Source organism: Solanum verrucosum, unplaced genomic scaffold (genome assembly GCF_900185275.1).
Source record: "Solanum verrucosum unplaced genomic scaffold, falcon-dt-bn FXZP01000278.1, whole genome shotgun sequence".
In the NCBI taxonomy this organism is placed as follows: Eukaryota; Viridiplantae; Streptophyta; class Magnoliopsida; order Solanales; family Solanaceae; genus Solanum; species Solanum verrucosum.
Window position 1 is genome coordinate 3,643,091 of NW_026020332.1, and position 11,136 is coordinate 3,654,226.

At 33.3% G+C, this 11,136-nt stretch overlaps 2 protein-coding genes across 2 annotated transcripts; both read left to right on the forward strand.

Moving 5' to 3' along the window:
- Positions 1-744: 744 nt before the first annotated feature.
- LOC125836714 (cathepsin B-like protease 3) lies at positions 745-3,884 on the forward strand. Its single transcript, XM_049515931.1, has 11 exons — positions 745-806; positions 1,730-1,783; positions 1,875-1,955; positions 2,032-2,188; positions 2,275-2,279; positions 2,371-2,445; positions 2,531-2,656; positions 2,738-2,956; positions 3,145-3,258; positions 3,341-3,376; positions 3,588-3,884. The coding sequence occupies exons 1-11, from the start codon at positions 747-749 to the stop codon at positions 3,714-3,716; spliced, it is 1,056 nt and encodes a 351-aa protein (XP_049371888.1). The 5' UTR covers positions 745-746; the 3' UTR covers positions 3,717-3,884.
- A 523-nt stretch (positions 3,885-4,407) lies between these two features.
- LOC125836713 (cathepsin B-like protease 2) lies at positions 4,408-9,283 on the forward strand. Its single transcript, XM_049515930.1, has 12 exons — positions 4,408-4,412; positions 5,673-5,751; positions 6,832-6,885; positions 6,983-7,063; positions 7,298-7,454; positions 7,565-7,569; positions 7,664-7,738; positions 7,952-8,077; positions 8,188-8,406; positions 8,539-8,652; positions 8,751-8,786; positions 8,987-9,283. The coding sequence occupies exons 2-12, from the start codon at positions 5,683-5,685 to the stop codon at positions 9,113-9,115; spliced, it is 1,065 nt and encodes a 354-aa protein (XP_049371887.1). The 5' UTR covers positions 4,408-4,412; positions 5,673-5,682; the 3' UTR covers positions 9,116-9,283.
- The last annotated feature ends 1,853 nt before the right edge of the window (positions 9,284-11,136 follow it).

An 11,136-nucleotide genomic window follows, 5' to 3' on the forward strand; every position in this document is an offset into this window, starting at 1 on the left:
TGAAGAATATATCTTCAGTCACATAATTATAGATAAGCTATATTTGTGTTATCAAAAATATTTACCCATTATAATGTGTCTTATTGCATAAAAATCAAAATGGTTGTTGATTGACAAATTCATCTTTTAGTATTTGTTTCTTAAAAAACAATTTATTATTACAATTCATTCGATTATCATATAAAGCAGATGATGGTTTAATTTTTTTACATTATAATACCATTGAATTCTCAATCCTTTGAATTAGAATTAGTAAGTTTTATTTCTCAATGGGGCACTGGGGAGACAACTATTAGATTTGTTCCCCAAAGTAAAAAAAATTAAATTGTTACAAGGTACAATTAGCTACTGGGAAAGGTAAAAGTAAAACTAGCTAAATTGATTCCTTCACTACAAAAGCATCCAAAGGAAATATCTCAAAATCTTCATTTTTTAATTCTTCACTAATCAATATCATCTAATATGGTGAAGTGGATAAGTTACTCCTCCGTTAATCAGAGATTGGTAGAAAACGCTCCCTCTAAGCCCTACACTGTGCGAATTTGAAATAATCGGCTCTAATATTAGTAACAGAAAATATCATCTCTACTGCTAGCTTGGTATATAGTCCAATAATTATTGTATGTCAAGAGTGGGCCACTACTTGTCTTTCATTCCATGTTTTTCTTAATATTTTGTACTATCTACTACTACATATTTCTTTGAGTTTCCAACCACTATTGGAACTCAAAAAAAACAAGGTGAAAATGGGCATGACCGTAGCAACTCCATTGCTTTTGTGTGCTTTCTTTATCTTTATCCTGCAGGTTTGGTTCTTGCTTCTATTAACCTCTCTATAGTATTTCTCACTTCTTGCATATTCTTTACTATGGATTTTAGTTTATACTGATTTTGACTTAAGGCATCATGATCATAGATTAGTGTAAAACAGAAATATTGACTTAATTTTGCAGCTTCAGGGATTATGCCTGAGCAAAGTCAAGGTTTCTTTTTTTTTTTTGGTTCAATACCAGTCCTCTGTATTACAATACTAAAAAAGACAGTTCGGTGCATGAAGCATCGTGTTCATGTAGCAGCCCAGGAGGTGCTGCACTCCTATTGGTGTAATGTAGGTTGCCTACCCTTGATCCATGACTGGTTTTACGGCTTGAACCTCTGATCTATAGCTGACATGGAGACAATTTTAGGCTCTCCTTCTCCTCTTATATAAAACTATAATTGAATAAATGTGATTACATGTAACATTTATGACTAATTGGTAGCTGATTAGTTGTAAGACAAGACTTACTTCCATAATTCACTGCAGGCTTTGTGGCTGTGTGCTTAATGAATCTGAGTATTATGACTAGGAAATTAAACTAACCTAGAGTGAGAACAGTTTTCTGCTGTGATATTTGATTGAAAGCTGGCCAGTAGGAGAAATAGGAAAAGGGGAAAAAATAGAAGAAATAAGTGGACTATGTTTTTTTTAACCCTTTCCTAGGAGCTCCCACCTTTTTGCTCCCTTGGTGACTCGAACTCACAACCTTCGGGTTGGAAGTGATGGGTACTTACTATCCGAGTAGCACCCTCTTGTCGTGGACTATGTCCAAGTTCTGCTTGCTCAGCTAAAGAGATAGTGTATGAAGCTTTTGCAAGCCTATTCTCAAAAAGTTTTTATCTTTTAGTGTTGTTCATTGATGAATACAATTGCTAGATCTATCATTTGTTCTTATGGAAATAAAAGCAGGTTTTTGCAGAGAAGCCAATATCTGAAGCTAAAGGTGAATCCGTAATCCTTCAGGTATATTCTTCTTTTCATGATTCATGTTATAGCTTACTGTCCTTGCTCCTTCAATTTTAAAACTCAGAGAGATTTTTGGATGATCATATAGGAATCAATCATCAAAGAGGTGAATGAAAATGCTAAAGCTGGATGGAAAGCTGCATTCAACCCTCGGTTCTCGAATTTCACAGTAAGATCTTTATATATTTATAACTAGTAACAGTTTTAGAGGGATATCTCATCCTTCATGGCTCCTATTTTCACAGGTTTCTCAATTTAAGCGCCTGCTCGGAGTTAAGCCCCCAAGAGAGGGTGATCTTAAGAGCATCCCTATTTTAACTCATCCAAAACTTAAAAATTTACCAAAAGAGTTCGATGCACGAACAGCTTGGCCTCAATGTAGCACAATTGGAAGAATTCTTGGTCAGTTTCTTCATCTTATTGTTTGGTCCTTCTATGCTATATTCTGATTAGTACAATGCTGATGTTTTCTGTACCTTACATTGCAGATCAGGTGACTGCTCTTGCTTACTATTTATTCTCACTCTTGAAAATGCTAAATGCCCTTTCCAGATTCTATAGTGGTCTTATCCTTTATATTCCAGGGACATTGCGGTTCTTGTTGGGCTTTTGGCGCTGTTGAATCACTTTCTGACCGTTTCTGTATTCATTATGGCTTGGTAAATTCATGTTAATCAAAGAAACACTTGCAAGGTTTCATTACAACGATGATCTTTGATGATTTGCTTTTGATGTGTGATGTAGAATATATCTCTATCCGTAAATGATGTAATAGCATGCTGTGGCTTTTCTTGTGGGAATGGCTGTGATGGTGGATCTCCCATAAGAGCATGGCATTACTTTATCCGCAAGGGTGTGGTCTCAGAAAAGGTAAATAATATTCTTTTCGACTTAGTCACCTCAGAGGGATATGCTCAACGACTCATACGTTAGTAAAACTTGTTCTTGCAGTGTGACCCTTACTTCGATAATATTGGATGTTCCCACCCTGGTTGTGAACCTACATATCCCACCCCACAGTGCAACAGGAAGTGTGTTAAGGAGAATCTACTCTGGAGTAAGTCCAAGCATTTCGGTGTGAATGCATACATGATCAGCTCCGATCCATACAGTATCATGACAGAAGTTTACAAGAATGGACCAGTTGAGGTTGCTTTAAATGTTTATGAGGTAAGAATGAATGATAAGTATTTGTATATTCTGTGAACATTGTGTGGTATTTACTGGCGAAATACTTTTAGGTACAATGTAGATTGCTTAGCACAGAGCAGTAACATAAGTTACTTGGTTATGTAAGGGTTAATATTTTCCTTTCCTAGAATAAGGATTAATTTGTTGAAGTTTTTCGTCGATCACAGGATTTTGCTCACTACAAGTCAGGAGTTTACAAGCACGTAACAGGGGAGTATATCGGAGGCCATGCTGTTAAGCTCATCGGATGGGGAACTAGTGAGGAAGGAGAGGACTATTGGGTATGTTGTAACTATTAGTATCTACTTAAGATTATGTCAACTTATCAATAGTTAATCATCATCTTCTTCTTTTTTTCTGCAGCTTCTTGTGAATTCTTGGAACAAAGGCTGGGGTGATGTATGTCCTTATTGAGTTTATATGGTTGATTTCTCAGATGGTCACTCAACTAATTCTTATAATCTCATATGAAAGCGACTTCTTGAGATAATAGCGGCTAGTTGAGTGACTATATGAGAAATCAACTCCCAATTTACATGAGCGAAAAAGTTAGTAGTATTATATTTCTATAAGCTTTTTGCTTAAGTGTATTTGTGTGTGTATATGCCAGGATGGGTACTTCAAGATCAGAAGAGGAACAAATGAGTGTGACATTGAATCTAATGTAGTTGCAGGATTGCCTTCAGCAAGAAATCTAAATGTGGAACTTGATGATGATTTCCTTAATGTATCAATGTAAAATGCTACTTCATCAACAGGACGCTAAATAATACTACTACCAAAGTCTATGCAATTTATGAAGTCCTTTGGTAGTGTGTATAAGAATTATGTTGAATATGATGTATTAGTAATGTTTACATTAATAATGATAGTATTAGTTATGATTGTATTGGTTATGATAAGATTATTTTTGGTGCATTTAAAATAACATGCATTGTATACTTTCTAAAATAAATTATTTGTGTACAAAAATACCATCCACAAACATGGTAGAAAGGACATGGAAAAAGTTTTGAGAGACAAATAAAGTATTGAATTAGTTATACATAGGGTGGAAAAATGTACTATGAAACATGATCCTAATAATATACATATTGTTAATGCATGCATTATTTTTTCTAATGTATTTTACCAAATGACACCTAAATTGCATTTTCATCTTGTGGATTTAATTAGATGTACAATTCAAAGTTTCCACTATAAATTACTTGAATCTAGATTAAGTCAGGCCTCAATAATGTGGATATTTGTCTATCTTGTGAGAAATTCAAAAAACATAATTGTTCCTTTATTGAGTAACATTTAATAAGGAAAATTTTAGTATCTCAGTTGCTTAGTTACATAAATTTATCTTATTGATGAGTGTACGATTCTCTACCTTATAATCACCCCCTTATTTTTCCTTCCTAGCCCTAATTTTTCTTTTTAAAGAAAGGGGAACATCCGATGCAACACCTCTATAAATAAGTTTTCCTACAAAAAGATTTAGCTCTTTATAGAATCTACAGTTAAATTAGACAAAAGGTGCTCACCGTAAGATATGATATTTATTTAGATCTTTCTCAATCAATCAAAAGAAAGAGGAAAAGAAAAAAAAACATTACTGGTGGGAAAAGAGATGAAAAGTAAGGGTGATAATTTGATAGAAAAATAACATTTTAAATTATTGATAGAAATTTAATGAAATATGACAATTAATTTAACACGATAGAAGTAGTTTTTTTTTTTTTACACACTTTGTGGAGGAAAATTGTACACCTGACTAAACAAAAAGAAAATCTAAACAAAAAATTAGTTTGAATTTTACTTTGTAATATCTCTGGCTTTGGATGAAACGTGACTTAATCAAATTCTATTATGATTCTGTCACTCACAATTACATATTGGTCCAAAACTAGTGTTATCCCTTACAATTTCACGATATTGATTGATTTGGAATAATTTAATTATACTTCAATAATACAATATCACTCCAATTTTCAAATTAATTTTTACGTTTCATTTACTTTCTCAAATTGTTTATCCAGCTTGTTACTGCAATTAAATTAAATATGAATATCGACTGTGGTTGCACATGTAAAGTCTGTTTCCTCGAGCAATCTGACATGGAGACTTCAAAATTTCTATAAAAAAAATAATATATTTTAACTTATAAGATTTTTATTATATAAAGAATTTTTTTAGAGTCATTTGGTAGCTAGTTAAAATTATACAGGTATTAGTAATATAGAGATTAGTTGTGAAAGAATTTATGTATATACGGGTATTCATTAGGCAAAGATTAGTTATATATGTATGAGTTATTTCATTTTATATCGTGCATTATACAATTCATAATAAATTTCTAAATTATCAACCAAACATCGTATTCACATGAATAACTTATTTCTTATTCCCGTAGGGTGGGGCAGTATTGCTTGTGATATAGTCCAACTGGAATACCTAACATACCAAGTTGAACTAGACTTTTGGGAAAGGTAAAACACTCAAAATTCTTTAATCCAAAAAAATATCTTATAAAACCAACCACAAGTAGACATCATCTTCTTGTTTTATAAAGCCATTTTTTAAATATATTGTCAGAGAATGGGCCAATAAAATTGGTTGTTATTCTCTTTATCTTTTTTTCCTCTTTATTTTATAAATACCTTTGAGATTCCTCCATTTCCACAACACAATTTGAAAGCTTTAAAGAAAAAAAAAAGATGGCCTTGACTTTGAAGTCTTTAATAACTCCTTTGCTTTTGGGTGCTTTCTTTATCCTGATCTTACAGGTTTGTTTCTTCAATTTTAATGAACATGTCTATAGTACTATCTTTTATGATCTTTTTTGGATTGTTCTTGCTTATTAAATTGATGGTCTTGTTTAGATCAGAGACGTAGCTAGAAGTTTGAGTTTATTGGATTTTTAGATAAATCATTTGAACTAGATTGAATGAATTTTTCATAAACAACATACTAGTGTGATTCCACGAGTAGAGTCTGGGGAGAGTAGGATAAGATAAGATGTAAGCAGAGCTTACTTTGACCTTTGTGTCATTTGTGGGATAGAAAGACTGTTTCCAATAGACCCTCGGGGCCATGGTTTAGATGGTCTAGATTGTTAGTTTTTGATGATTACATGGAGTAGCCTTTTGCTATTTCTTGAGAAAGATCATAGATTGTTGAGTATTTTGGACTTCATATGCTTTAGTTCAACTTTGACTTGAAATGAACATAAATGAATTTTTATGATTTTCTGATTACATAATGGAAAAAAAAGAAAGTAAAGACATGTTTTTGCTGCTTCAGCATATGGTTTGATGAGAAATTCTTATGTATTAGTTAACTTACATGTTCCTATATAAGTCTTTATACATAAACATACACTCAAACTTGGTCCCAGCAAGTAAGCCCTATAACCTCGAGTATGTACATCTGGACACCTCAACTCGTCTCCAATGCGTTAGTTGAAAACTCCAACTTACAAAATGATCACTTGGACACCTCCAAAACTCATGTGTCATGTCAGATGTCCATGAGACGCAATGGGTACGAGTTGGACTGTTTTGTTGCCAATTGAGACCAAGTTGAGTTGTCTAATATGCACTTTCAAATTGGAGTGTTCACTTGTCAGCTGAGGCCGTGTTTGAGTGTCTGTTTATATATTATGTCTTCTATATATACATGAGTCTACATGAGAGGAAGTAGAAGAGAAGAAATAGTTGACTAGTTACAACTTCTGCTTGCTCTATATTTCGTCATAATTTCCCCATGTTGTAGTGTTTTAGTTGTATGATGTATTAGCTACATATTTTTGTCAAAAAGAAATATTCAGGCTAAGAGTATTGTAATGCTGTCTTCTTTGAAAGCAGGTTGCTGCAGAGAAGCCAATATCTGAAGCTAAACTTGAATCTGCAATCCTTCAAGTATGCTCTTTTGTTCATGATTCAAGAAGATGTTATTGTCATTGTGCTCAGGTTGAATTTAAAATTGAGACACCTTAATTTTTGGATGATAATGTAGGACTCGATCGTCAAACAAGTCAATGAGAATGCCGAAGCTGGATGGAAAGCTGCATTCAACCCTCAATTATCGAATTTCACGGTGAGACCATCATATAGCTAAATACTAAAACTTCTAAACGCTAACAGTGTAAAAGTAAGATAACTACCCCTAATTTCCTGTAAAAAGTGGGATCAGTAACCTTGAACATATGACATGTTAACCAGTGACAGTTGCATTTTCTTTTAGTGGGATGTTTCATACTTCCCCATTCGATTTTGCAGCTATACACCGAAAACATGCATTTATAATTATGTCGATACTTGGTTGTCACAGGTTTCCCAATTTAAGCGCCTTCTTGGAGTTAAGCCTGCAAGAGAAGGTGATTTGGAGGGAATTCCTGTTCTAACTCATCCAAGACTTAAGGAGTTGCCAAAAGAGTTTGATGCACGAAAGGCTTGGCCTCAATGCAGCACAATTGGAAAAATTCTGGGTCAGTCATTTCACTTCCTTGCTCCGTCCTTCCTAGCTATAATTCTATAATAGAGATTCTAATGTTTTTCATCTTTGCACATCAATCACCGGGACAAATTTGCATCACAGATCAGGTGATTTTCTGCTACTGGTCTAGTTTCTTTCTATTAAATGTGCTAAATGGCACATTGTAGGTTCTCTCTAGTGATCTAATCCTATATTTTTCAGGGACATTGCGGTTCTTGTTGGGCTTTTGGTGCTGTTGAGTCGCTGTCTGATCGTTTCTGTATCCATTATAATTTGGTAAGTTCTGTTGAACTATGTGACTACCTAATTTAAACTGTTAGAAATGATACATTTCACGAGCCTAATTCAACACGCCCTCTCATGTGTGAGCCTAATTCTATGTCATGACTATGAGCCAAGCACGTAACCACCACCTCATCTTAGCACACAAACTTGTTTAGTTTGACTGTAGTTACAGTTACTGATGTTAACTTTTAATGTGTAATGCAGAGTATCTCTCTGTCTGTAAATGATCTGTTAGCGTGCTGTGGCTTTTTATGCGGGAGTGGTTGTGATGGTGGATATCCTATAGCAGCATGGCGATACTTTAAACGTAGGGGAGTGGTCACAGAAGAGGTAAATGGTGACTTATTGTCACCTCAGTGAAATTACAGCTTTCTGTAAAACACCTAGAGTAGTATGGCTCTTTACGATCAATCACTAACAAATTGAGCATATGCTGGCAGTGTGATCCTTACTTCGACACTACTGGATGTTCCCACCCTGGTTGTGAACCGCTCTACCCCACTCCAAAATGTCATAGGAAGTGTGTCAAGGGGAACGAGTTATGGAGGAAATCAAAGCATTACGGTGTCAATGCATACAGGGTCAGCCATGATCCCCAGAGTATCATGGCGGAAGTTTACAAAAATGGACCAGTTGAGGTCTCTTTTACTGTCTACGAGGTAACAAGGAGAAGGATAATGTCATACAGTTCTCAAACAACACATTGTCTAAGCTTAAATAACCTTTGTTGTCTCTTTTTACTAGCAGCACTTCCCGGTACTGAATAACTTGAAACTTTTCGTCAATCACAGGATTTTGCTCACTACAAATCAGGAGTTTACAAGCATGTAACAGGGGGAAACATGGGAGGCCACGCTGTTAAGCTTATCGGATGGGGAACTAGTGAGCAAGGAGAGGACTATTGGGTACGTTGATGTGTTCTAGTTATCATCTTCTATTTACTATCTAAAACCATACTTCATTTTGTCAAAAATTTAATAACCTTCTTTATATCTTCTTGCAGCTCATTGTTAATTCTTGGAATAGAGGCTGGGGTGAAGTATGTTATATCCTTGATTTTCTCCTTATGCTCTCACCACTTCTTGTTGAACATGCACTAACACACACATATCTATACAACTTTTAACTTATATATACTGACAACGTAAATAGTATATCCACCGGTTAAAGCAAGTTATTTATTACAAATCATACATTGTCAGTGCAAATAAGTTCAACTCTATCTCTCCATGATGACAGGATGGATACTTCAAGATCAGAAGAGGAACAAATGAGTGTGGCATTGAACATAATGTGGTTGCAGGATTGCCTTCAGCAAGAAATTTGAATGTGGAACTTGGTGATGCTGTCCTTGATGCCTCAATGTAAAATTGATATTTCTTCAACAAGTACATAACATAATAATACTAGCAATATGATACTGGGGACAAGAAAAACCTTATGAATTGCATATTTATCTTGTTGATTTAATCTGTATAATTCATAATTAATACTTGTTCTAATAGTCACTTTTCACTTTTCAATTTTATGACTTAAAGAATACTTTTGTTTGTTGCACTTACTCCCTCAGTTTCAATTAGTTCCTATTTGACATGGAGTTCAAGAAAATAAAGAAGACTTTTAAATTTTGTGATCTTGAATCGGGGTGGATCTAGGGGTTGTCATGGTGTTCGCCTGAACCCCCTCAACAAAAATTACACGGTATATGTAGGGTAATTATTTTTAAAGTGTTTATGTATATATATAGATTTTGAATGTCGTGGACACAAGACTAGAGATTGGATAAGTAGTTAAGAGAATTCAAAATTCACTTTGAGGTTGTGTGAACCTAAATTTAATTGGGGCATCCACCTAAGAGCTTTTTAAATAAAAATTAAAAAAACACAGCTCAACACCAAAATCGATAGAGTTATGCACAACTCGTTTAAATATGACTCGGATGAAAGTTGAATATACTCTTTTCATTTTGTATTACTTGATCCCTATTGACCGAACACACTCCTTGAGAAAATTTTAATTAGAATTGTGTTTTACTAAACTAACTTTACTAATATACTTTGGAACTCTAAATTTAACTACTACTATTTTATATGTAGTTATTTATACCAAGGATAATATGACAAAAAAGTAAAAAAAAATCTCTTTAAATTGTTAAAATGTACCTTAAACGCATTTGCGAATGCATTTTTATCTAATATTCATAAAAACCATGCAAAAAACCTCCAAAGGTAGCTTTTCAAGACCTTAATTAGTGTCTATTTATTTATTTTAATTAGACACCCTTTTTGAGTGGAAAAAGATGACAACATTTTTCTTTTCATGATTGTCAGTTTATTCGTTTATATATTTATTCAATAAATATAGTTGACAAATTAGAAATTTATTCTTCTTATACTTTCATTTGTTTACTATACTAAAAATAATTGTCATTTTTACTTGATCAATTTGAAAAATCATGAGAAAATTTGTCACTTTCTCAATGCATTTTAAAAACATTGAGTTTATCATGATTAAAAGAAAATATTAATAAAATTATCATTCTATTTATTATTCTTTACAAGATGCGTCAAGTGAGTTGAGAATGAATAAGTAAATATGTATAGAGAGAGTACTATAATTTTGTTTTTAGATAATTTCCTCGAGAATTATATATTACTCCATCTATCTCCAATAATTTGTCATAATTTCTAAAAATAATTATCTCAAACTATTTATTATTTACTACAAATCATACATAGTCGATGCATGTAAGTTAAAGCTCTATCGGCTTAAGTCATCCACGACCCCTTAAAGTTGTCCGCATAATTCACTTGGACACCTGAACTAAGACTTGTACCTATTGAACACCTAAATTGTTCAAGGCATGTACCTATTAAACACAAAGCGCTGATGTGGCAAAATAAGTATATCTCACTGGTGATGAGTGTGTGAATACATATTTTTTTAAAGTAAATTTGTACCTACTTTCTTGACACTTGCATGCATTGACTAAATAAATGAAAAATTAATTTAATTAAACATTAATCTTTTAATTCATAAAAAAAAAAAAAACCAACCTCACACCCATGTACAAGTCTTCTTCTTCTTCTTCTACCCATCATTTTCAAGACTTCAAATTTCTCTTGTCTTTTGTTTTGGCATTTTTTTTTCTTCATTTTTGGTAAACAAACTGCCTGCTAAATTTGCAAACAAACTTCCTGTTGAATTTGCAAGAAGAAGAAAAAAAATCGATCATTGGAGTTAAAAAGTCGACCAATATTTGTGCATCTTTATTTTCAATAACTCCGATCGAGCAACCATCACCATTCATTAAATTTATTAAAAATGTTATAATTTTTTTTGCTATAATTCTGATTTCTCTTCGTTTTCAATTTTGAAATAATTTATCG